Source organism: Hyla sarda, chromosome 9 (genome assembly GCF_029499605.1).
Source record: "Hyla sarda isolate aHylSar1 chromosome 9, aHylSar1.hap1, whole genome shotgun sequence".
Taxonomy (NCBI): Eukaryota; Metazoa; Chordata; class Amphibia; order Anura; family Hylidae; genus Hyla; species Hyla sarda.
Genome location: NC_079197.1, coordinates 17,813,724 through 17,840,907, shown reverse-complemented (window position 1 = coordinate 17,840,907; position 27,184 = coordinate 17,813,724). Strand labels below are relative to the sequence as shown.

The following is a 27,184-nucleotide window of genomic DNA, read 5'->3' as shown; positions in this document are numbered from 1 at the left end:
CTCTGTGTTTCAAACGGAAAAGAATTTCCACTGTAGTATTCAGCAGCTAATAAGTACAGGAAGGATTAAGATTTTTTAATAGAAGTAATTTACAAATCTGTTTAACTTTCCAGCACCAGTTGATTAAAAAAAAAAAAAAAAAGTTTTTCACCGGAGAACCCCTTTAAAGTGAAGCGTAAAAGTATTGTTGGAAACCATTGCAGAACTACAACTCCCAGCATGCCCGGACAGCCAGAGGCTGTCCGGGCATGCTGGGAGTTGTAGTTCTGCAACCGCTGGAGGCACCCTGGTTGGGAAACCCTGTAATAGAGTGTGGCTTAGGTTGAAAACAACAGCTGTAAAGCATAATTTGAGAACGGCCATGTCTACATGACGCCAACGCCCCCTCAACAGGCTAAACATGATATTAATAACCCAATAGAGGACGCTACTAGAGATGAGGGAACTTACAGTAAATTCGATTCGTCACGGACTTCTCGGCTCGGCAGTTGATGACTTTTCCTGTATAAATTAGTTCAGCTTTCCGGTGCTCCGGTGGGCTGGAAAAGGTGGATACAGTCCTAGGAGACTCTTTCCTAGGACTGGATCCACCTTTTCCAGCCCACGGGAGCACCGGAAAGCTGAACTAATTTATGCAGGAAAAGTCATCAACTGCCGAGCCGAGAAGTTTGTGACGAATCGAATTTACTGTAAGTTCGCTCATCTCTAGACGCTGCACATAGTTCCGTCTTCTGAATTCCCTTACTGTCTCCATAAATAGTCCGCACAAGTCATACTGCTACAAGTGTAAGGAGATCTCGCTAATTCGTTGGATTGCTGAACCGGTTATTTTAACCCTTGCTGCTTGCAAGCAGAATACGTATTTCCTTTACCGTAATCTGAATAGTTTAGGTTCAGTATAACACGTAATATTAGTATCCTATGATCATATTTTAGGTTCGGTCCTTCACCGTAGTAACTCAATACCCTGTTCTAGTGTTTTCCAGACTTATCTGTTAGGCCATGTTCACACAGCGAAATTCCACCGAAATTTACTGCCCATTTACTTCAATGGAAATCCACTGTCCCATTCACAAAGCATTTAAAGCAAAATTTAAAGGGGTTATCCAGAAAAAAAAACTTTTTTTTATACATCAACTGGCTCCAGAAAGTTAAACAGATTCGTAAATGACTTCTATTAAAAAATCTTAATCCTTTCAGTACTTATGAGCTTCTGAAGTTGAGTTGTTCTTTTCTGTCTAAGTGCTCTCTGATGACACCTGTCTCGGGAAACGCCCAGTTTAGAAGAAAATCCCCATAGCAAACCTCTTCTAAACTGGGCGGTTCCCGAGACACGTGTCATCAGAGACAGAAAAGAACAGAAGCTCATAAGTACTGAAAGGATTAAGATTTTTTCATAGAAGTAATTTACAAATCTGTTTAACTTTCTGGAGCCAGTTGATATATAAAAAAAAGTTTTTTCCTGGATAACCCCTTTAAAGAATTTGTTAGAATTTCATCAGAATTCGGAGAACACAGGATTTTTGTGGAATTCACGTGAACATGAAACCACAGGCGGACATTCCTCACATTTGCATGTTCCGGTAGTGCTAGGACTCTCCATAGACGGCAATGCATTTCCAAGCGGAATCTTCAAAAAACAATGAACAGGTTTATTCGGGATTTCCGCGGCAGAAACTTCTGCCCATGAAATTCCGCCGTGTGCACAGTGTAGCAGAATCCAATTGAACTCAATGGGAATCTGCTACAGTGGAATTTCCGAGCGGAATATTTTTGCGGAATTCTATTCAGAAATTCCACCGTGTGAACAAGGCCTAATATGAGAGCGCCGATAGAACCTGTCTGGGACGGTCCATGAGTTTCTTGGTATGACTTTTCCTTCTCTCCTTCTTGTCAGGTCAAGTCTCTGGCAGAGTCAATAGATGACGCTCTAAGCTGCCGATCTATGCACTGCCCTGACCCGCGAGATGAAAAGGGATCTTTGGAAAAAGGGGAAAGCAAAGAGCAACATGGAGACAGTACCGCTACTTCATTCAGTGATGTCACACTTTACATGGATGAGGGAGTCCCGGTATCCCCGCTTTCTCTCGATAGACCTCCAAGCTCCGATCAGGACACTCCACAAGGACCGACCTCCCGACAAGAATACTGGGCCACTTCTTCCTCACGGGAAGACAGCCGGGAGAATGGCAGCAGGCGGAGCACCCCTTGCATGGAGTGCAGAGACTTTCGCATGAGAGGGGCTCACCTTCCTTTGCTCACTATTGAGCCCCCCAGTGACAGTTCTGTGGACCTGAGTGACAGGTCAGACCGAGGGTCTCTCAATAGGCAGAATGTTTATGAACAAGAGAACTGCAGTCCACACGGGACTCTTAAACAAGCACCTCACAAAGGACCTGCCCGATCCCCTCATCCGCATCGCCATTACCACCCAGACCCTCCACCTCCACCCCCGGACACTGGAGGTGGAAATAATGGTACGCAGGTGGGAGTTGGAAGCGTCATGGGAGGGGTGCGGCATCTTCATCATGGGAAACAGGAACTTGGGGAAAACTCTGATGGGGATAATGAAAGTCTAAATAGTACCACCAACTCCAACGAAACCATCAACTGCAGCTCAGGCTCCTCATCCCGTGATAGTCTACGGGAGCCTCCCAACACCCTCTGTAAGCAGACGTACCAGAGGGAAACTAGGCACAGCTGGGACTCGCCCGCTTTCAACAACGACGTGGTGCAGAGGAGACAGTACCGCATTGGCCTCAACCTCTTCAACAAGTAGGTGCTAGAAGAGGCTTGACTCCATCTTTCATGGAAATATTGTGATGTACATTGGACCTCCATAGGTTGTGTTTGTCATCATGGTAACTTACGAGGGTCTGATGAGCCGGTGTTCTAGACAAAGATCAGGGTTCCTCTTCTGGAGCCGGTTTACCCCACTGCATCCATCTTTGGCATGTAAATGCTTGACATAGTTTCCATCTAGTGTTGACCTACCTCCTGTGATAGATCTGCGTACATAAGTAGCCATGAATATTGGGCAGAATGAACGTAGGTGTAAGAGCTACCATCACGGTATGTTAGTGCCTTGGTCACATATACAGTTCAAGCAAATAATTCTCGTAGCCATTTTTTTTTTTTTATTTAATATCTGTTTTGTGTTTTTTAGTTAATATCGGTTTTGTGTTTTTTACTTAATTAATTAAATTAATTAAAACCGATAAAATTAAATTAATTAAAACCAATATTAAATAAAATTAAAATTAATTAAAATTAAAGTGGTTATCCAGGAAAAAAACTTTTTTATTTTATTTTTTTATAACATCTGGCTCCAGAAAGTTAAACAGATTTGTAAATGACTTCTATTAAAAAAAATCTTAATCCTTTCAGTACTTATGAGCTTCTGAAGTGGAGTTGTTCTTTTCTGCCTAAGTGCTCTCTGCTGACACCTGTCTCGGGAACCTCCCAGTTTAGAAGAGGTTTGCTATGGGGATTTGCTTCTAAACTGGGCGGTTCCCGAGACAGGTGTCATCAGAGAGCACTTAGATAGAAAAGAACAACTCAACTTCAGCAGCTCATAAGTACTGAAAGGATTAAGATTTTTTTTAATAGAAGTAATTTACATAGCTGTTTAACTTTCTGGAACCAGTTGATATATATAAAAAAGAAAGTTTTTTTTTCCTGGATAACCCCTTTAATTTGAATTAATTTTATTTATTTTATTTAATATCGGTTTTAATTAATTTAATTTTTAATTTTTTATTTTATTTAATTTTAATTAATTTTGAGACCAATGCTTTTTACACATTGCGTTTTACAGTGTCATAGTCAGTAGGTGCTTCCAACGTATACCTTCAACTTTTGCCATTTTGTAAGCCAGTGTTTCCCAACCAGGGTGCCTCCAGCTGTTGCGAAACTACAACTCCCAGCATGCCCGGACAGCCTTCGGCTGTCCGGGCATGCTGGGAGTTGTAGTTTCGCAACAGCTGGAGGCACCCTGGTTGGGAAACACTGTTGTAAGCATACCATGGCATCCATCACCCATAGGTAGCCATTGTAACTAAAATAACGCACAGGGTATTTTTTGATGCCTCTTTATGGTGCCGTCTGCTGCACTATTCCATGCAGCAAAAGATGGTTTTACTGACACATGCCAGCCTAATAGAAGCTCACGATAGAGGGTATGTGCACACTAGCAGACGCCGCTGTAATGAATTGGCTCTATGGCCATGCCAGCATGCGTCGTCTCCATTGACGGCAATGCGGTTTTAGACTGAATTCTGCCAAAAAAAAATTGTGGATTAGGCCCCAAAGGCAATTCCACTGGTGGGCCGAGTCAATCACTGAGGTGGTGTTCCATTCCGTTCTTTATGGCACTTGAGTGGTGTGGCATGTGGGTATATTTTGATTTGTTTGCCTCCATTTTTCTTTAAATCATACAATGTAAACACCCTGTTGCGGGTCCCTGGGATTTCTATATGTCACAGCCTGATGTGTATGATGTTAGATGTTGTGTCCTCTAAACTAGATGACCCACCCCCCCCCCCCCCTCCAAAAAAAAATAAAAAAAATTCAATGTAAAATTCAAAAAAAATTGGGGGTCTGTACATCTTGGAAAAACATTAACCTTTCTAATACCCTTCCTAAATAATGTGATCTTCTTTTATAGAAATCATAGTTTGTAAAAAAAAAATAAACCACTAGGGGTCCCCATACCATCCAGAACATAATCCTGTCCGGCTGCAGCATCATCTTTGTCTTAGCTGGAGCACAGGCAGGGACAAAGTCTAGGAAGTGAGGGCGGGACTAGCACTCCTCTGTGCTCATTCCTGTCCTATCAAACTGCAGCATAGAGGAAGGGGTTACAGAGCAGCCTGCTACGATTGAATATTAAGACCCTGCACAGCAGACTCAGGGAGGAAGGGAATACATGTTGAGTGAGGGCAGGCTCAATGCTTTCCTCGGACACGCCTCTTCCTGAGCAGCGGATGTCAGAATGAGTGAGCAGCAGAACAGAGGGATTTGTTAACCAAATACAGAAGATACACGAAAAAGACGTGTAAAGTATCTGCACGATCTAGTACAGTGTTTCCCAACCAGGGTGCCTCCAGCTGTTTCAAAACTACAACTCCCAGCATGCCCGGACAGCCTTTGGCTGTCCGGGCATGCTGGGAGTTGTAGTTTTGCAACAGCTGGAGGCACCCTGGTTGGGAAACCCTTATCTAGGAAGTATTATGACAGGTATGCTTTAAAGTGATGTCTCTGAGCTGCACTGCCCTGGAGGTGATGACTTCCAAGCTTCCATTATTTGGTGGAAGACTTTATATACAACAGCAATAATGCCCACAACATACATTAAATGCGTCCTCTAGATGTTTGTAGTCCATAGGGCTGTGGTCCCCAACCCAGTCCTCAAGGCCTACCAACATTTCTTTTTATGTCAGTTTCACCATTGAAAAGAACAGGGTAAAAAAAAAATCTTGGCCTCTTGGTGGGCCTTAAAGGGGTACTCCGGTGGAAAACATTTTTATTTTTTTTTTTAAATCAACTGGTGCCAGAAAGTTAAACAGATTTGTAAATTACTTCTATTTAAAAATCTTAATCCTTCCAGTACTTTTCAGCTGCTGTTATGATCCACAGGAAGTTCATTTCTTTTTGAATTTCCTTTCTGTCTGACCACAGTGCTCTCTGCCGACACCTCTGTCCGTATCAGGAACTGTCCAGAGTAGGAGCCAATCCCCATAGAAAACCAATCCTTCTCTGGACAGTTCCTGATATAGACAGAGGTGTCAGCGGAGAGCACTGTGGTCAGACAGAAAGGAAATTCAAAAAGAAAAGAACTTCCTGTGGATCATATAGCAGCTGATAAGTACTGGAAGGGTAAAGATTTTTTAAATAGAAGTAATTTACAAATCTGTTTAACTTTCTTGCACCAGTTTGTAATAAAAAAAAAAAAAAAAAAAAAAAATGTTTTCCACCAGAGTGCCCCTTTAAGGACTGGGGATTGGGGACTTCTGCCATAGGGGATGACGTGTTGGTGACATGTTCACTTTAAATGGGAAAAGTGTATCCTGCACCTGTTCTTTGTATCTGGACTCCTCCCCATGATACGGGTATGTGTTGCCATCTGCTGGTGATACATGATATCAACTTTGCATTGATATTTTTTGCATTGAGAACCAATTGGGGGCTCCAAAAGAATTTGTTTTTTTGTCATATCTAGTTTGAGGTTTTTTTAATTTAATTTAGCCAGGTTATTTTGCATTGTGCCAAGTACTCTACATTCATACAGCTTGAAAATCCCATATAGCTGTTTTTCCCGACCAGTGTGCCTCCTGCTGTTCCTAAACTACAACTCTCAGCATGAGAGGCAAACCGCAATGTAACTGCAATGCAGCCACATTGTCTCTGCGACCTCTCAGTTAAGTTTTTTTTAAAGTGACAGTGCCTATTTAAATTGTTGTATGTCTGTATACACTTGCATTTTTATTCTTTATAACACTGTATGTGGTCGGGTAACACAAGTTCTTTCTGTGTTCAGGTAAGCAGGGCCAGGTGCCTTATTTGCATGTGGCATAAGGAAATGTATGAACGAAATAAGAAGAATTCACATGGTGTCACATTTGCGCATAATGTTTGGGCGTGTTTTATTTCTACTGGCAAGTTTTTTTGGAAATGGAGTGTTGGAGGGGTTATCCAGTTTAGTAAAATATATCCCCTATCCAAAGGATAGGAGATAAGTGTTAGATCTCGGGGGTCCAACTGCTGTGAACCCCCCCCCCCCCCCCCCCCCACGATCTCCTGCACGGTGCTCCGGCTCTTCTCGTGCATTGTATCTTGTATCTCCGCCTCTCCTTTAAGCCACCACCAGGGGAGTATGACCCCTCCTTTATCCATTCAAATTCCGAGCTTAAAGAGTACCTCTCGTAATCTTGTTAAGTGTTATAATCCTCCCTGCGTTTATTTTTATTTTAGTTTTCTACCTTTATATTGCTCTGTATTTTCTGCTCAGTCAGATTCACAGACTGGGAAGGGGCGTTCCCCAGCAGGCGTGACATCATCTGAAGCCATACAGGGGAGAACTTCCTCCCTCACTCTGCTGCACACAGCCCAGAGCAGTTCAGTGTGAGATGAGCTATGATTGGTTAAGGCTGTACACACACCCTCTCAGCATTTCCTGATTTTGGACTTCTACCAGGCCAGCAGGAGTCCAAAGTCTGTGCAAGAAATGGGGGGGGGGGGGTAATGTGCTCTGGACAAGTAGGGAGACACCTAGTTGCAGCTTTTTTAAACACAAAAAAAACATAGACATTTATTTTTATTTTTTTTAAGTAAAGTACATTAGAAAGGTTTTTTGTTTACCATAAGGAGTGCCATAGCAAAAAATAGTTTTAATAAGTGCCCATTTAACATTCATATGTATTGGGGGGGGGGGGTTTGGGAGAGAGTACAGATATTCAGTTGACCTCTTTCAAAGGTGTACAGGCTCCTTAAGCCATAGAAATACAATGAGACCTTTCCAGAAGACCACCCCTTGATCCACACCAGATATATATGTCATATATATATATATATATATATATATATATATATATATAAAACTTTTGCAGTTGGCTTTGGACCTAACTACAAGTGCAGGCACTGCTATATTTTGCAATTGGAGAGCCACAGTTTGGGGATCTAGAAGATAATACATAGTGTGATGCTTCCCTACGGCTAATCATTGTTCTAGATCTGTGGTCTCCAAACTGTGGCCCACCGGATGTTGCAAAACTACAATTCCCAGCATGCCCAGACAACCGTTGGCTGCCCGGGTATGCTGAGAGTGTTTCCCAACTGGTGTTTCCCAACCAGGGTGCCTCCAGCTGTTGCAAAACTACAACTCCCAGCATGCCCGGACAGCCGTTGGCTGTCCGGGCATGCTGAGAGTTGTAGTTTTGCAACATTTGGAGGGCCACAGTTTGGAGTCCACTAATCTACATGATCACCCATAAAATACAAGATGCAATAAAATGACATTTTATTGGGACAGCAGACCTGTCATACCCTTATAAAAGTGATTGATTAATTGTTATGGTCCATTAGGGCATTGTATGGTGCTGATTCATGGAAGAGCAGGTGCTATATCCTTTAAAAGCTGTCATATAAGGAATTTTGTGTGTCAGGTTATTTAGCACGTGTGTTCCTGTTAATGGTTCACCACCCTGGAGGTTAAAATAAGTAGAAAAACAGAACTCCACCTCCGACAACATAGTAAACCTCAATGAGAACCCCCTAAGTCTAGATTTTGGCTTGATCAGAGCTCACGTAACAGTGTTTCCCAACCAGAGTGCCTCCAGCTATTGCAAAACTACAACTCCCAGCATGCCCGGACAGCCTTTGGCTTACCGGGCATGCTGGGAGTTGTAGTTGTGCAGCAGCTGGAGGCACCCGTGTTGGGAAACACTGTCATTTAAAGATGGCGATCACTTATGAAACAGTGTGTAATACAGTGATCCCTCAACTTACAATGGCCTCAACATACAATAGTTTCAACATACAATGGTCTTTTCTGGACCATTGTAACTTGAAACCAGACTCAACATACAATGTACAGACAGTCCAGATCTGTGAATTGCGTCACAACTGGAGGAACTGACCAATCAGAATGGGCATTTTACTGGCAAATCACCTCTATTACTGAAGTGCATGCACTGACTGGCTGTCTGGTAGTGCCCCCTACAGTACAGGGAGGAACTACAAGTTCTGTACTACTCCTTACCTGTGCCAGGGTTAGCTGCTCCTTTGGACACCAAGTAAGAGTGGCTCCATTTGGGACACTGTGTACTGTATAGGACCCTGAAGAAGCTTCTGTCCTCTACATAGACCATTGTTTCCCAACCAGGGTGCCTCCAGCTGTTGCAAATCTACAACTCCCAGCATGCCCGGACAGACGTTGGCTGTCCGGGCATGCTGGGAGTTGTAGTTTTGCAACAGCTGGAGGCACCCTGGTTGGGAAACACTGACATAGACAGTGATTACAGCTCCCAGCAGATCTTTCTTACTTTTATATGTAAAGATTTGCATTTTCTATATTAGTTATCTACTTATTTTTCTTTAATCCTCACTTTTTCCTATTTTTGGATGACATTTTGGGTCTTCAGAACCAATTACCAGGTTTCCATAGAGTTCTGGTCTCAACATACAATGGTTTCAACATACAATGGTCGTCCTGGAACCAATTAATATTGTAACTTGAGGGACCACTATACTTAAGTTTTGCAGTAGTTGCACTGTAGATTAATAGAACACTTGCTGTCGGGGTTCCCCTGTAGGTCTCCCTTTTTGTAATAGCAAGGTCCTCACTTAACATTTGCAATATGTACTGTAATACCTGCATCTTTTTATGGGGCAGAGGGGCCTTTGGATCCACTTCATTTGGGCCTACTACACCTGCATCCCCTATAACAGTGTTCCAAAACCTGTGGCTCTGCCGTCAGGGCATGATGGGAGTAGTAGTTTTACAACAGCCGGAGAGCCACAGGAGGGTTACTAATGACTGACACGGGGAGATGAGGGGACGCTAATAACTGTGACACATGAGGGGATGCTAATGAGTGACATATGGAAATAAGGGGACACTAATGACTGGGACAGAGCCAAAATTAAGAGGAACACTAAAGACTAAGACATGTTGGGAGATGAGGGGATATTAATGACTATGACATAGGGGGAGATGAGGGGGACAATAACGATTGTAACACTGAGAGAGATGAGGGGACTCTAATGACTGTGACACAGAGAGATGAGAGGGCATTAATGACTATGACACAGGGAGAGAAGAGGGGACACTAATAACTGTGACACAGGGAGAGATGAGGGGGACACTAATGATTGTAACACTGAGAGATGAGGACACACTAATGACTGACACAGGAAGAGATGAGGGGACACTAATAACTGTGACACAGGGAGAGATGAGGGGGACACTAATGACTGTGACACAAGGAGAGATGAGGGGACACTAATGATTGTAACACTGAGAGAGATGAGGGGACAATAATGACTGTGACACAGGGAGAGATGAGGGGACACTAATCACTGTGACACAGGGAGAGATGAGGGGACACTAATGACTGTGACACAGGGAGAGATAAGGGGGACACTAATGATTGTAACACTGAGAGATGAGGGGACACTAATGACTGACACAGGAAGAGATGAGGACACACTAATGACTGTGACACAGGGAGAGATGAGGGGACACTAATGACTGTGACACAGGGAGAGATGAGGGGACACTAATGACTGTGACACAGGGAGAGATGAGGGGACACTAATGACTGTGACACAGGGAGAGATGAGGGGACACTAATTACTGTGACACAGGGAGAGATGAGGTGTTGCATTGCATTATGTGACCTGCACTATCCTGGCTTCTAACTTTTCCCGCTGGCCCCTAGATGCATAACATATTCATCAAGCCCTGGCTTCATCCATTCGGAACACACGAATGCTCCTCTGAGCTGAGCATGCACGTGTATTTTAGTATCCATTGACATAGCTGTCGACCAAACCAGTGTGTTTGAACTAAAGTTTTGCTTTTCATACTTAGGATCTTTAGATGTGTTACATATCTATTACTTTTAGATGTAAAGTTGATTTCCTACACTAAATCTCAATTTTTCTTTTTTTTTTTTTCACCACAGAAAGCCAGAAAAAGGGATCCAGTACTTGATTGAGAGGGGCTTCCTATCCGATACCCCCGTGGGGGTGGCACATTTCATCCTGGAGAGGAAAGGCCTCAGCCGGCAGATGATCGGAGAATTCCTCGGAAACCGCCAGAAACAGTTTAACCGGGATGTTTTAGAGTAAGCGTGCCGGACTACATGTACAAGGGGGATATTGTACAGGACAGTGTTTCCCAACCAGGGGGCCTCCAGCTGTACCAAAACTACAACTCCCAGCATGGCTGTTTGGGCATGCTGGGAGTTGTAGTCTTGCAACAGCTGGAGGCACCCTGGTGGGGAGGCTATTTCCCCGGAGAAGAAGGGTCTTTCCATTTCGTGTTTGTTAGATCAGGATGTGCTGAACTGCGCTTCCTTGGCTAAGAGCAGAGGGGCGTCCTGGAACGAGAATGCGTGACATCTTGTGTGAGCGGATGAGGATATGCAGGAGGTCTGGCATGCTGGGAGAGAGCAGTATGTGTCTTATTAATGAGAACTGCCATCTTGTCTGCGGAGGATCACAGTGTTTCCCAAGGAAAAGAATTGTACTGTGACCCTAAGTAAACATAGGGACACTTTACAAAAATTGGAACGCATGGGCCAACACCACGTAGTGTACAGGTAGACTACACGAGTGTTTTCCAATCAGTGTGCCTCCAGCTGTTGCAAAACTACAACTCCCAGCATGCCTGGACAGCCTATACCTTACATCAGTGTTTCCTAGCCAGTGCGCCTCCAGCTGTTGCAAAACTACAACTCCCAGCATGCCTGGACAGCCAAAGGCTGTCCGGGCTTGCTGGCAGTTGTAGTTTTGCAACAGCTGGAGGCGCACTGGCTAGGAAATACTGGTCTACGGGAGCAGCCAATGATTATCAATGACTAAATTTTGAGTCAGTGTCTCCTAGCCAGTGTGCCTCCTTCGGCTGTCCGGGCATGCTGGAATTTTGTAGTTCTGCAACAGCTGGAGGCACACTCGCTAGGAAACACTGCTCTAAGGGCAATAGACAAATGAAATAGATGACTAACTGAGCTCTGCTACATCTCTATGTACAGCCCCATATTATTATTATGATTTTGGTGAAATGACAAACTCAGACATAAAATGTTCAGAATATTTACGCTTGTAATGGATCTCTTGTATTTTCAGCTGTGTGGTGGATGAAATGGATTTCTCCAACATGGATCTGGATGATGCCCTGCGGAAGTTTCAGGCTCACATACGTGTTCAAGGGGAAGCACAGAAGGTAGAAAGGCTCATTGAGGCGTTCAGGTGACTGCTCTATCACATTCTCCTCTCTGCCACATACTTTTATCCCTTAAACCACTTCAGCATTGACATGTCTGTCTCTCTGTAATGATTCCCAGCCAGCGTTACTGTGTGTGCAATCCCGCCTTGGTTCGCCAGTTTCGGAACCCGGACACCATATTTATATTGGCATTTGCCATCATTCTCCTCAACACTGACATGTACAGTCCGAGCGTCAAAGCTGAGCGCAAAATGAAACTGGATGACTTCATCAAGAACCTGCGAGGTAAGAAATGAACCATTGGGTGTTTTGAGAAGCTGTTGGAATCCATTCTTGTCAGATTAATGGCCTCAGTTTAAACATTGGGGAAAAGCTCCTGATAATGTCAGTGGCGTCCTTTATCCATAGGCTTCCATGGTAATAGAACTTTATGCACACATGATCAGACCTATGAGCAAGTTATGGCAAATCCTATTGAGAAGTCATCACGTGATAATATCATTGCATGTATATTTGTAATATACATTGGTAAAAAAATGTGTATATTTTTGGGTAAAAAAATGCTGTCCCTGCAGCTGTTGCCTGTGTGTCTCCTTGAGGAGTCCAAATACAGGAAATGAGGACAGGCAGGGCTCTGTACACTGAGAACAAGCAGGGCTCTGTACACCGAGGACAAGCAGGGCTCTGTACACTGAGAACAAGCAGGGCTCTGTACACTGAGAACAAGCAGGGCTCTGTACACCGAGGACAAGCAGGGCTCTGTACGCCGAGGACTAGCGGAGCGCTGTACACAGAGGACAAGCAGGGCTCTGTACACCGAGGACAAGCGGGGCTCTGTACACTGAGGACAAGCAAGGCTCTGTACACTAAGGACAAGCAGGGCTGCACAGAGCCCCGCTTGTCCTCGGTGTACAGAGCCCCGCTTGTCCTCGGTGTACAGAGCCCCGCTTGTCCTCGGTGTACAGAGCCCCGCTTGTCCTCGGTGTACAGAGCCCCGCTTGTCCTCGGTGTACAGAGCCCCGCTTGTCCTCGGTGTACAGAGCCCCGCTTGTCCTCTTTCTGTGGAATCTGTATTTGAATTTCCTTTTGCCAAATTTTTCTTGACAAAAATTCTGCCCTGTTCACGGTGCAGCATAATCCCATTAAAGACAATGGGAGGCTGCTGCTGCATCTGAATTTTGTAGCTGAATTTTTATACTCAATTTCACTCGGAAACTGAGCTCTCGAGTAACGCCATATTTCTTTTGTGGCTATATACTCACTTTGTATAGATTTTCCCCTTAGGCCTTGTTCACATGGGGAGGAACATTCGCACAATATCCACCTGGAAAACATGGGCAGACATTCTGCAAATAGCGAGGAAAATGCGGAAATGCGCCCTCTATAGACTGCAATGCATTTCTGAGTTGATTCTGCCATAACAATTGACATGTCAATTTTTCGGCGGAGGCCAGATTTGGGATTTACAAGCAATGGGATTCTGCTGCAACAGAATTTCCTAACCAAATTTTTTTATTTTTTTTGCCGGATTGTGAACATAGCGTTGAATATTTTTCTTGTTTTTAGGGGTGGATAATGGAGAGGACATTCCCCGGGACTTGCTAGTGGGAATATATCAGCGGATCCAGGGTCGAGAGCTGAGAACAAACGATGATCACGTATCTCAGGTGCAAGCCGTGGAGAGGATGATTGTCGGAAAGAAGCCGGTAAGGAACATGGCGTCCTCCAACCCCATTTCCTGATTTTTATATTAGTATTACTTTGTGGTTACTCCAAATTTTATAGCTTCGCTACTTTGACCACTGCAGGTACTTTCTCTTCCACATCGGCGTCTTGTTTGCTGCTGTCAACTCTACGAGGTCCCAGATCCGAATCGTCCCCAGAGGATGGGTCTGCACCAGAGGGAGGTCTTCCTCTTCAATGATCTTCTGGTGGTACGTAACAAGCTTTGTCTGGTCAGTAAGGCCGGGTTCACACTACGGAATTTCCGTTTTGAAATTCCGGTGCAGCAGAGTCCCATTGCTGCCAATTGGACTCTGCTGCACAGTGCACACTACAGAATTTTAGCACTGCTTTTACGTTGTGAGCTTTGTAAGTGTGAACCTAGCCCAAAGGGAAGTACATATCCGGCCCATAGCGTGCAATGTATCTTTCTTCTCTCGTGTAGGTAACAAAGATCTTCCAGAAGAAGAAAATTTTAGTGACCTACAGCTTCCGGCAGTCCTTTCCACTGGTGGATATGCAGATGCAGCTCTTCCAGAATTCCTGTGAGTGGCTACTTACACTGTAAATGAATAGAGATTAGTCTCTATGTCCATGTTCAGATGTGGCGGTTTTTGCAGTGCGGATTCCACGCTGCAAATCGGCAGCAATGTAGAGTACAATGCTAGAAAATGGGATTTGTAACACCCCAACTCCCTCTCCCAAAAAATTTAAAAAAATGAAATTGGAGCCTGCTGCAGATTTTCACCACGGCCGGTTTACGGTGATGTTTGCAGCTGTTTTTACCACTGAATCTGATAGTACTCTCATAGAAAACTATAATATTGGTCTATTTTCATGCTGGTCTGTCAGCCGAATACAGCTTGACACAGTAGGTATGGGCTGTTTTTTCCGTATGGACTGGTGTTTCCCAATCGGGGTGCCTCCAGCTGTTGCAAAACTACAACTCCCAGCATGCCCGGACAGCCAACGGCTGTCCGGGCATGCTGGGAGTTGTAGTTTTGCAACAGTTGGAGGCCCCCTGGTTGGAAAACACTGGTAGAGACTTAAAGGGGTACTCCTGTGGAAAACTTTTTTTTTTTTTTTAAATGAACTGGTGCCAGAAAGTTAAACAGATTTGTAAATCACTTCTATTAAAAAAAATCTTAATCCTTCCAGTACTTTTTAGGGGCTGTATACTAAAGAGAAATCCAAAAAAGAAATGCATTTCCTCTGATGTCATGACCATAGTGCTCTCTGCTGACCTCTGCTGTCCATTTTAGGAACTGTCCAGAGCAGCATATGTTTGCTATGGGGCTGACCTCTGCTGTCCATTTTAGGAACTGTCCAGAGCAGCATATGTTTGCTATGGGGATTTTTTCCTGCTCTGGACAGTTCCTAAAAGGGACAGCAGAGGTCAGCAGAGAGCACTGTGGTCAGGACATCAGAGGAAATGCATTTCTTTTTTGGATTTCGCTTTAGTATACAGCCCCTAAAAAGTACTGGAAGGATTAAGATTTTTTAATAGAAGTGATGTACAAATCTGTTTGTTTAACTTTCTGGCACCAGTTCATAAAAAAAAAAAAATTTTAAAAAAAGTTTTCCACGGGAGTACCCCTTTAAAGGAATTCATGAGAAATTTTGTTTCTTCACTATTCTCCTCCTCTATTATCAGATGGATTCACACGTATTAAAGGGGTTTTACCACCATAGACACTTATTTCCTACTCACAGGAAAGCCGATAGGTGTCTGATCACAGGGCAATCACTGGGACCCCCCATGATCTAGAGAATGAGCCTCCCAAATGGGATTTGGCATTTGGGAGGCCCATTCTCTTTTTGTATTCAGGACGACGTATTTTGAGTGGTGTTTCCCCTCGCATTAAAGGGACATTCCAGGATCTAAGCTTTTATCCCCTATCCAAAGCACATTTTCCCCCATCTCATACACAGACTTAGGACCGAAGCCCAAACACAGGAAGTGCAGCCTGGAGTGCTGAGGGGGGTGTGTCCAACCAACAGCATAAGGCAGTTAAGTGTGGGAGGAGCTATGATCGGATGCGGATGGACACACCCCCCACAGCACTCCAGGCTGCACTTCCTGTGTTTGGGATTCGGTCCTAAGTCTGTGTATGAGATGGGGGGAAAATGTGCTCTGGAGCTTTTTTAAGCACAAATAAAACATAGAAAACTAAATTTATGTTTTTTTTTTTTTTTTTTTTTTAAACAAAGTATATTAGAAATATTTTTTATTTACCATAAGGAGTGCAGTAGCAAAAATTAGTTTTAATGAGAGTGCCCATTTAAAGGAGTACTCCGGTGCAGGAACACTGATTCCCGATCCAGATGATAGGAGATAACTTTTAGATTGCGGGGGTCCTACTGCTGGGAACCAATCTCCTACACTGCATCCCAGCAGGCCCCATGAAGGGGGTGTCTGGACCGCCACACGAAGTGGCCAAAACACCCCTCCATGTTTCTCCATGGGAGAGCCGGAGATAAAGCGTTCGGGTATCTCCGACTCTTCCTGAGATACATGGATGGGGATAAGTGTTCCTGCACTGGCCTACTCCTCCAAAGGGAACCAATCAGCAGATTTTACCATGTAGAACGCTTGAAACAGCGATATATATGCTATAATCATTATCCTCACCATCTCCGGGGGACATTTCTGCCCGCAGGGACGGTGAACATATCAAGTTGTACAGTAAACCCCCCCACCCCCCCTCGTCTTGATTGACAGCTCACATCACCGCTCTGCTCCGTCTGCTTAGGCAGCAGAGCAATAACGCAAGCTGTCAATCAAGCCGACTGGCCGGGCCGCAGCTGGAGCAATGCGGTGCAGCGGCTGCTGGTAAGCATAAGTCCCCACCCAGAGGACTTCTTGCGGGGGGGGGGGGGGGGCTTTATAAGTGAAAGGGGTGTTTCAGGAAAAAACTTTTTATATATGGTACATATATATATATATATATATATATATATGTATATATATCTCAACTGGCTCCAGAAAGTTAAACAGATTTTTAAATTACTTTTATTAAAAAATCTTAATCCTTCCAATAATTATTAGCTACTGAAGTTGAGTTGTTCTTTTCTGTCTGACAACAGTGCTCTCTGCTGACATCTCTGCTTGTCTCGGGAACTGCACAGAGTAGAAGAGGTTTGCTATGGGGATTTGCTTCTACTCTGGACAGTTCCCGAGACACATGTCATCAGAGAGCACTTAGACAGAAAAGAACAGCTCAACTTCAGCAGCCCATCTTAATACTTTCAGTACTTATGAGCTGCTGAAGTTGAGTTGTTCTTTTCTGTCTAAGTGCTCTCTGATGACACGTGTCTTCTACTCTGTGCGGTTCCCTAGACAAGCAGAGATGTCAGCAGAGAGCACTGTTGCCAGACAGAAAACAACAACTCAACTTCAGCAGCTGATAATTATTGGAAGGATTAAGATTTTTTAATAGAAGTAATTTACAAATCTGTTTAACCAGTTATATATATAAAAAAAAATTTTTTCCTGGATAACCCCTTTAATATCTTCACTTCCTTCTGGGGGCAAAAAAACGTCCCCCGGGGATGTTTAGGATAACGATTTTAGCATATATAACGCGTCGTCGAGCGTTATACATGCTAAAATCTGCAGATTGGTTCCCTTTAGCACCATATACAAGATGTCTCTAGTCTACAGATGACCAACTAGTGCCAGCTATATAACATCAACAGTATATATGTATTTTATATATAAAAAAAAAATTTAAAAAAAAGGGGGAAACAGCATGTGACCAATATGGCCTCAGAACAAAACATATGCTCCTGTGACAGTCCACACCAACCATATTTACCTACCATGTACTCCTGTACGCAGATTACCAGAATGGCATCAAATTGCTCTCTGCTGTCCCTGGTGGTGAGAGGAAAGTACTGATCATCTTTAACGCTCCAAGTCTTCAGGACCGATTGAGGTTCACCAGCGACCTACGGGAATCTATAGCAGAAGTCCAGGAAATGGAGAAATACAGAGTGGAATGTAAGTTTATAAAGTATTGAATTCTATCTACAACTGGACTATTTTTAAAGGGGTAATCCGCACCCCTAGACATCTTATCCCCTATCCAAAGCATAGGGGATAAGATGTCAGATCGCCGGGGTCCCGCAACGCTGGAGGCTTCGGATCCCGACCACAATGGCGGACGAGCGTGACGTCACGACTCCGCCCCGTGTGACGTCACGCCCCGCCCCCCTCAATGCAAGTCTATGGGAGGTCCGTCACGCCCCCTCCCATAGACTTGCATTGAGGGGGCGGGACGTGACGTTAGAGATGAGCGAACTTTCAGTAAATTCGATTTGTCACGGACTTCTCGGCTCGGCAGTTAATGACTTATCCTGCATAAATTAGTTCAGCCTTCTGGTGTTCCGGTGGGCTGTAAAAGGTGGATACATTCCTAGGAAAGAGTCTCCTAGGACTGTATCCACCTTTTCCAGCCCACCGGAGCACCTGAAAACTGAACTAATTTATGCAGGAAAAGTCAGCAACCGCCGAGCCGAGAAGTTCGTGACGAATCGAATTTACTGTAAATTCGCTCATCTCTACGTGACGTCACACGGGGCGGAGTCGTGACATCACGCTCGTCCGCCATTGTGGTCGGGATCCGAAGCCCCCAGCGTTCCCGGTGTGAGGTGGAAGCCGTCCAGGTGGGCGCTGCAGCCGAGATCCCGAGGGTCCCCAGCAGCGGGACCCCAGCGATCTGACATCTTATCCCCGATCCTTTGGATAGCAAATAAGATGTCTTGGGGTGCGGAGTACCCCTTTAATCACACCAGCTCAGCCCGTTTCACATTTTTTTCATACACGTTTTATTTTTTGACCCTTTTTATTTGCATTAGCTGAACTAGAGAAGCAGAAAGGGGTGATGCGTCCCAACACTTCCCCTGCGCCAGGGATAAAGGAAGCGGTCAATGGAACTCTGGGCCGACCCAGTCTGGACGACACGTATGCACTAGGGGAAGGTCTGAAGAGAAGCGCTCTTAGCAGCTCTCTACGAGATCTCTCTGATGTTGGTGAGTATTGTTGTCTGCCCGGCCATCAACATCCATGCCATTACTCATATACATGTCCATTCTACAAGGAGACACCGTCCAGACAGTGGGTCGTCTGCAGATGTAAGATGAAGCACAATGGGTCAATACTATGGCTTTTATTCCCTATCTACACACTAGAAATAAGGCTTTATTGGGCAATACTAGCGTTTCTTATTTTTGATTAGCCATTTCCTATAGATCAGTGTTTCCTATCCAGGGTGCCTCCAGCTGTTGGAAAACTACAACTTCCAGCATGCCCGGACAGCCAAAGGCTGTCCGGGCATGCTGGGAGTTGTAGTTTTGCAACAGCTGGAGGCGCACTGGCTAGGAAACACTGGTCTATGGGAGCAGCCAATGATTATCAATGACAGGGAGTTGTAGTTTTGCAACAGCTGGAGGCACCCTGTTTGGGAAACACTGCTATAGATACAGCCTATGTTTAAAGGGGTTATCCAGGAAAAAAAAAAAAAATTATATATCAACTGGCTCCAGAAAGTTAAACAGATTTGTAAATTACTTCTATTAAAATATCTTAATCCTTTCAGAGCTTCTGAAGTTAAGGTTGTTCTTTTCTGTCTAAGTGCTCTCTGATTACATGTGTCTCAGGAACCGCCCAGTTTAGAAGCAAATCTCTTCTAAACTGGGCGTTTCCCGAGACAGGTGTCATCAGAGAGCACTTAGACAGAAAAGAACAACCTTAACTTCAGAAGCTCATAAGTACTGAAAGGATTAAGATATTTTAATAGAAGTAATTTACAAATCTGTTTAACTTTCTGGAGCCAGCTGATATATAAAAAATAGTTTTTTCCTGTAATACCCCTTTAAAAGTAGAATGAAGGTGTATGGTCACCTTTAATCCGCTAGATTTCAGTGAAATGGCTCAATCCATGAGCCTCCCAAATGGGACTCTGCATTTGGAAGGCCCATATTCTTATTGTATTCAGGACGATGCGTTTTGAGGGATGTTTCCCCTCGCCTTAAAGGGGTACTCCACTGGGAAATTTTTTTATTTTTTTTTTTAAATCAACTCGTGCCAGAAAGTTAAACAGATTTGTAAATTACTTCTATAAAAAAAAAAAAATCTTAATCCGTCCAGTAGTTATCAGCTGCTGTTATGATCCACAGGAAGTTCTTTTCTTTTTTGAATTTCCTTTCTGCCTGACCACAGTGCTCTCTGCTGACACCTCTGTCAATTTTAGGAACTGTCCAGAGTAGGAGAAAATTCCCATAAAAAAAAAACCTCTCCTGCTCTGAACAGTTCCTAAAATGGACAGAGGTGTCAGCAGAGAGCACTGTGGTCAGAAAGAAAGGAACTTCTACAAGAAAAGAACTTCCTGTGGATCATAGCAGCAGCTGATAACTACTGGAAGGATTAAGTTTTTTTTAAATAGAAGTAATTTACAAAAAAAAAAAAATAATGTTTTCCAGTGGAGTACCCCTTTTAAGTCATCTCTGATTTGAGGAAATGTGGAGTCACCCCTCGAAATGCGTCGTCCTGAAAATAATAAAGAAATGCTGCTTATTACCACTTGTGACCAATCTGAGATCCATTTCACTCAAATCTAGGGTTTTGGGGGTGTCCATACGCCATCATTCGACCGACAGCTATCCCTCCCATTCACCCCATACACATAAACAATCGACTTGGACAAGATTTCATTTGTTTTAAATTGAAAGAGAAAGAGTAACGTCATGACACCCCTCCCCCCCCCCCAGTGATGTCACAACACGCCCCTCCATTCATGTCTATGGGAGGGGCGTGACGCCTGTCACACCCCTCCCATAGACGTGAATGGAGGGGCGTGGCGTGACGTCACCCCTCCGTCTCGAAGGCAGCACGCGGCACAGGATGCCGGGGGCTGCACCTAGATCGCGGTGGTCCCCAGCTTATCCCCGATCCTTTGGCTAGGGGATAAGATTTATAAAGCCGGAATGCCCCTTTAAATAGTATTAGCTATATTGTACATTGAATATGCATTTCCTCTCATCAGTCCTTGCCTTATTAACTTGAGTACAAAGATGTTATTCCATTTGCTGTCAGAGAGGTTCATACAATCTGTTGGCTGAACAGGCTCTCTGCCAACCTTATAATGAGCCAGATCCCAGCCATCTGATTTGCCAAAGTTATCGGGCACCGAGCCAGGTGATGAATATTATCAGCAGATATCGTGACCCTTATGGTTCGGCTTATGCTCCATGGTCTTCAAATCTGACCAGGGACGACAACATGTGTACGTTCTTCCTGTTATTCCTCCACTTATTACAGTTTCCTCCTTCAAACCAAAAGCATACTGATAGGGTACAAGGAGAACTCTGGGATGCCAACTTCCCCAGGGTGCCGGCATTTAAAATAACTAACAGGACTTACCTGCCTCCAGTATCCCACTCTGGCCTCCGCAGCCATCCTCTTCCTGGTTGCCTGCAATCGATCCGCATAGATGTCCCACCCCGGCCTGTGATTGGCTAAGCAGCAGTGTGACGTATTCGGCCCCGGCACCAGGAAGAAGACCGGGGCCAAATACGTTGCACTGCCACTTGGCCTATTACCTGCCGAGCCGGGACATCTCTGTGACCAGCGATTAGCTGAGCCTGCTAGTACTGTTATATAGCACTGGTAACAATAGGAGTGAAGATACCTGTAATTTTTTTGTCATGGCCTCAATACCGAAACGGTGCAACATCTCTCCCTGCTCGCTACCATGCCCTCTCTATGATTGACAACCAGGGATATCAGAGCTCTGGTGTAATCCTGCGCGTGCGCCATTCATCCATATTGCAGCACACTACACTTGCTGGCAGCATCTGCCGTTTCAGTCTATCACGCTGTAATAGATCCTGGTTGTACCCAGTGAAGATCTGCCCCCCCTTCCTGATTAGTTTGCCAGAAACGGTGTGCACTCCAGAAAGACCACTCTAACAACAGTGTCAGCTGATATGTAATACTTTCTTTACTAACTCCAAAAAGGACTATACAGGGGGTTATATATGGTTGTACAATGCCGTGTGCAAAAGGTTACGTTAATAAGGTTTTAAAAGCAGCTAATTGGTTCAATCTCCTTCTACATATTTCTTATCTCATTCCAATCCGGGACGCCATCTTCGATGCTCGATGGGAGGGAGGAAGCAAACTGTGTGAGGAGGGAGCAGTGTAGCTCAGCGAGGATCTTAAAGGAGAAGTCCAGAATATAAAAATTGTCCTCCATACTGCCGGCAGAAAAAAAATTAAGATGTACATACCTTCCTTCGCTCCCCCGGGGCCTCCGGTAACCAGCTCCGGCCTCCGCCGCGATCCTCTTCCTGGTTGCCGGTGGTCGGCGAGTCATACTGCACTCAGCCGATCACCAGCCGCAGTGAAGTCCCGACTCGGCCGGCGATAGGCTGAGGGGCCGTGTGAGAACGCTTCAAGACACAAAATTCTTCACTACACCGGCACCTGCTGCCGGGGCCGAAAACATCACACTGCCGCTCAGCCTATCGCCGGCCGAGTCGGGACTTCGCTGCAGCCGGTGATTGGCTGAGTGCAGTATGACGCGCCGACCACCGGCAACCAGGAAGAGGATCGCGGCGGAGACCGGAGCCGGTTACCAGAGGCCCTAAGGGAGTGGAGGAAGTTATGTACATCTTTATTTTTTTACTGCCGGTGTGAGGTGAGATTTCCGAACCCATGAGAAAATCGAACCGCTCCTCCCCTCAGCTCTATCGAGCTGAGGGGAGGAGCGGTTCGATTTTCTCATGGGTTCGGAAATCTCACCTCGCACCAGCAGTATGGGGGACAATTTTTATATTCTGGAGTTCTCCTTTAATAAGCCATTTAGGAAAATAGACATTTTAATATACAAGTATTTATATGTTAGTAGTACATAACAATCCACTACAACCATGCATTTGCTGTCAGTGCGCCGTTGTAGCGGACATGCCTCTTTGACTCTTCGTACAGGAAAATAAAAGCATGTTTTTTATCCGGTATTGGGGTCCATAGACGAGCTGATAACTCGTAGCTTTACTCTCGTGTGCCAGCATTTATATAGTTGACACATACAATGCAGACTGAAGATCTATGAATAGAATTTTCCTGCAAGTCCTCGTAGCAGGGGGGATAAAACAAATGTGCAAGCTAGGCAGAACGGAGGCTCGCATTTCATATCCAGCTCTTGCAGCATTAATCTTTCCTTGAAGGAGCTTAATAATGGAGCGGGTTGCACATGCTTGACAGTGCTGATACCGTGATTTTATAGGTGATAAATAATCCATTCTAATGCCGGAATCTCCCCCCCCCCCCCCCCCCCCGCCCCGCCGGTGATTTCTGCATGAAGCAGACACGTGCTGCCACCTACTGGAGAAGCGATTGAACGGCAGATCCTATCCTAGGCACAGAAGGTGCAGGTTGTGTGGGCAGACGTGTAACTTGCAGCAAGGGAACTCTCAGTACCCAACAGATTGCAACCTCTCGGGATGTTAAGCAGCCGTGTGTATCCAGGCAGCGCACACAATGCCCTTTTTTTATTCTCTGCATATTCTATTTGCTTATGGTTTTCTACATTTTGTCTATTTCCACCTGTGTTCTCACTCCCATACGCATGCCCTCTGCTCTCGTATCGCCTTGTTATACAGATAGACCCTTGTTTTCCCTTTGGCCTTTCCTTCTCTCTCGCCCATTTATCCATTATGTCCCCACTTATCTTCTTTCTCCTGCTCCCTAATGCTTGCTTGTTACTAACTTGATGCTTAGGTAAGAGAGGGAGGCGTAACAGCGCGGGATCTCTGGACAGCACCATTGAAGTAAGTCCTGAGATTAAGTTGCATGTGATATGTGACTGTGTGTATCCATGGAACCCTCCCTTCCTGCCAGTTGCTTCAGAGTCTAGCGGGGATAAGGTGGTGTTTCCCAACCAGGGTGCCTCCAGCTGTTGCAAAACTACAATTCCCAGCATGCCTGGACAGCCGATGGCTGTCCAGGCATGCTGGGAGTTGTAGTTTTGCAACAGCTGGAGGCACCATGGTTGGGAAACAATGGGATTAGGAGTAGTTCCCTGTCCTTCCCTCTTTCGATGTTGTACTTTGTTAGTCCTATATGTGCATGGGGGAGGGGGTGCATGCAGGTGAAGGGTTAATACATTTATAGTCATACCTATGTCTGTCTGTCTTTTCCCAGGGATCTATCATTAGCAGCCCTCGCCCACACCAGAGGCTCCCGGTTCCACCACCACCTCCTCCTGAGGAGTACAAGGCTCCCCGACCAGTGTCCAATTCTTCCTCTTTCCTTGGATCTCTGTTTGGAAGCAAGAGAGGAAAGGGTCCCTTCCAGAACCTGCCCCCGACCTCGTTGCCTCCTCACCCTCACACGCCTCCAGGAATCGATGGACCTTCGAAAATTCAGGCTCTGCATGCTCAATACTGCCACAGTCAGGGGGTGCTTGCTCAGCCCCCTCCACCATATCACTCTCAGCCGCCATCTTCTGCACCGCCGACGCAGCCTCCCCCTCCTCCATCTCATCGTTACCATGTGCCACCATCATCAGCTCAGTTTACATTGCAGCGCCCTGGTCAACAGAAGAGACCAGCAGTAGGCGGGCCACCCTTGACACCCAGTTCCCCTCACCCTCAGTACACCTTGCATGGCCGACACCCTTCAAACCAGCCGCAGTCTCCGCTACCCATGTACGCCTCTGGGCCCCAACACGCCATGACGCACACATATCCCCAGCACATGCACCAGTCTCACCACTCCATGCAAAAGCAACCACCTAAGCACTTTGTATTTACCCACCACCCTTCCCAGATGCCTCCACAACCGCAGCGCCCTCAGCAGTCTCAGTATACCCCCACCCCCTATACCCAGCCGCACAGTCAGTCTCCCTGCTCCCCAATATCTCCCATTCCTCCACATCCATCCTATCCACCTCTCCCGCCTCCATCGCCGCATACACCTCACACTCCTTTGACACCACACTCCCCTCTTCCTCCGACATCTCCACTGCCCCAGCATGCATCCCATCATCCTATGGGGACAAATACGTCCCAGGGTAACCCTAAACAAAAACCAGTTAACAGAATCAGCACGGTGGTGTAAAAAACTGGTTGTATAGGAGATGCCGGACCAGAGGCGAAGGAATAAGCATGCACATGGGGATAGAGATGAAGACAACCCCGGCTGTTCTACCCGAGCTCCATCAGCACTCCACGGCACTGGACAGAGCCACGGCCAGTGATAGATGCATTCACTGGGACTATGTATCTGATATGTGAAGAAGAGACTATGTATGTCCTAATATATACATCGCCCTTGCATTCCCTCCCCTGCTCTGATGTCCTCTTTTGTTGGGTGATACAAGGTGCCAGACTTTGCCTGCCTAAAGGGCCGGGACAGACATGTGATGGTTAGTGAAAGGTGATAATGCAGAGCCGTTTGTGCGGTCTGACTAGTGAATGGATGAGTGTTCTAGTATTTTGTTAGCAGATTAATGCACCTCTATAATGAAGGGGAATCTGGTGAGTGTTCATGTGTATTAGGCTGCATTCACACCACGTTTTTGCAATACAGTTCCCGTATACGTTTTCAATTTGAAAACCGCACGGAACCGTATTGAAAACCATACGCATTGACTCTCCATTGAAAACTGTATGCCAAAAGATGAATCCGGTTGCATCCGTTTTGCGTCTTGTACGGTTTTGTCAGTTTTTTCCCTGTACCCTTAAACCGTTGCCTATCCAAATGATAATAAAGAAAAAGGCGGATCACTCACCAGTCCGATGCTGTGCACTTTATCCAGAGAGTGATAACAATGGCTATATACGGATAGGTGGAACGGCAGGGCAGGAGGCGTTACAGAGCCCCGTTCGAAGCGACGGCGCCGTTTCACGCCCTCTGGGCTTTTCTTCAGGCCCGGAATTGACATGACATCACATCACCATACATATAGTAGTATTTAATGTAATAACAAATAAAATTATGTATAATACATCTAAAAAACAGTAAAAGGCCGAACCTGGAACATTATAGAAAAGCTAAACCGTAGCCTACCGGGTGAAAAACCGTATTGAAACCGTGTACGTTTTTTTTTTTTTTAACATGGGAGTCAATGGGAACCGTACAGAACCGTATGTGCGTACGGTTCCATTTGGTTTGCACCATACGGTTTTTGACTTTGCACAGTTTTTTCTTGGAATTTCAATCAAACAAGTGAAACTTTATTCATAATGGAGTAAAAAAAAATTAAAACGTATACATTTTTTTCTTAAAAAAACAGATGCAAAAGGACATCATTTTTTCAAATCGTATACGGATTAAAATTTGTACACCCGTTTTGATACAGTCCGGTTTTGAGGAATCCGTTTTTCATCAAAAAACTGATCCGGGAACTGTATTGTAAAAACATGGTGTGAATGCACCCTTAAGGAATCGAGACTAATGGGTCCTTGCCGACCCCGCTGCTAAGTGCTTTAGGGTCCTGTGAATGTGAGAGCGATGGATTGCAGACGTTGCACAAGGGGCAAGCATGGGCACCGAAACGTTCACTTCTCCAAACCCGATGCCACCCATGCCTTGTGCTAAAAAGGGATTGGGGGGGGGGCCTTGTAGTTTATGTTCTGATCGGACTCCTGAAACACTCCCTTTATATGTGCAGTTCAGGGTATATACCACTAAATGATGCAGGGATTGGACCCCATTAAACAGCATTAACAAAAAGTGTACATAGCGCAAAAAAAAAAAACCTAAACTGGGCATGTTCTGTGCCATTTTATTTCTGCACAATCATTAAGCAGTTACTGCTTACTTAAGAAAACTATATACAGAGTTCTATGTATAGAGATTTAAAAAAAGATGTCTATATTAATATATATATAAATATATATAGTGTAAAATCCTTTGTACGAGGTAGAATGTCTGCTTCACTTGTAACATTTCTGGCATCTTCTGTGTCAGGCGGAAGGTTTGAGCTCGATACCGAAAAAAAAATGGATGCACCGGATCATGTAATCCCAGCAGGGAAACCAGCTTCACTATAAGGACCCGTCGCTTATACACAGTTGAGGGAGATTTTAATGCTATAGAGCAGTAGTCTCCAAACTGTGCCTCTTCAGATTTTACAAAACTACAATTCCCAGCATGCCCGGACAGCCGTTGGCTGTCCGGGCATGCTGGGAGTTGTAGTTTTGCAACATCCGGAGAGTCGCAGTTTGTAGACCACTGCTATAAAGCAGGGTTTGGCAACCGGTGAGCCTCCAGCTGTTGCAAAACTACAACTCCCAGCATTGCTGGGAGTTGTAGTTTTGCGACAGCTAGAAGCAAACTGGTTGGGAAACGCTGCCATAGAGGCTCTTTGGGCTTTTTATAAATAAAATTGCTTAAAGGGGTTATCCAGGAAAAAACGTATTTATATATATATATATGTGTATATATATATATTTATATATATATATATGTGTGTGTATGTGTGTATATATATATATATATAT

General features: G+C 44.9%; 1 protein-coding gene across 11 annotated transcripts in view; it reads left to right on the top strand.

Moving 5' to 3' along the window:
- The window catches only part of IQSEC2 (IQ motif and Sec7 domain ArfGEF 2), a 227,854-nt gene extending 201,046 nt beyond the window's left edge, over window positions 1–26,808 (top strand). For 10 of the 11 annotated variants that reach the window (XM_056541237.1, XM_056541235.1, XM_056541238.1 and 7 more), the window contains 11 exons: window positions 1,898–2,775; window positions 10,686–10,847; window positions 11,851–11,973; window positions 12,069–12,235; window positions 13,517–13,656; window positions 13,759–13,884; window positions 14,118–14,217; window positions 17,514–17,675; window positions 18,533–18,706; window positions 23,457–23,506; window positions 23,880–26,808. In XM_056541237.1, coding sequence (XP_056397212.1) covers window positions 1,898–2,775; window positions 10,686–10,847; window positions 11,851–11,973; window positions 12,069–12,235; window positions 13,517–13,656; window positions 13,759–13,884; window positions 14,118–14,217; window positions 17,514–17,675; window positions 18,533–18,706; window positions 23,457–23,506; window positions 23,880–24,797 — 3,000 coding nt within the window. In that variant the 3' untranslated portion in view covers window positions 24,798–26,808. The remainder of the gene's footprint in view (window positions 1–1,897; window positions 2,776–10,685; window positions 10,848–11,850; window positions 11,974–12,068; window positions 12,236–13,516; window positions 13,657–13,758; window positions 13,885–14,117; window positions 14,218–17,513; window positions 17,676–18,532; window positions 18,707–23,456; window positions 23,507–23,879) is intronic. The other variant, XM_056541245.1, reaches the window with a different exon arrangement.
- Window positions 26,809–27,184: the final 376 nt, after the last annotated feature.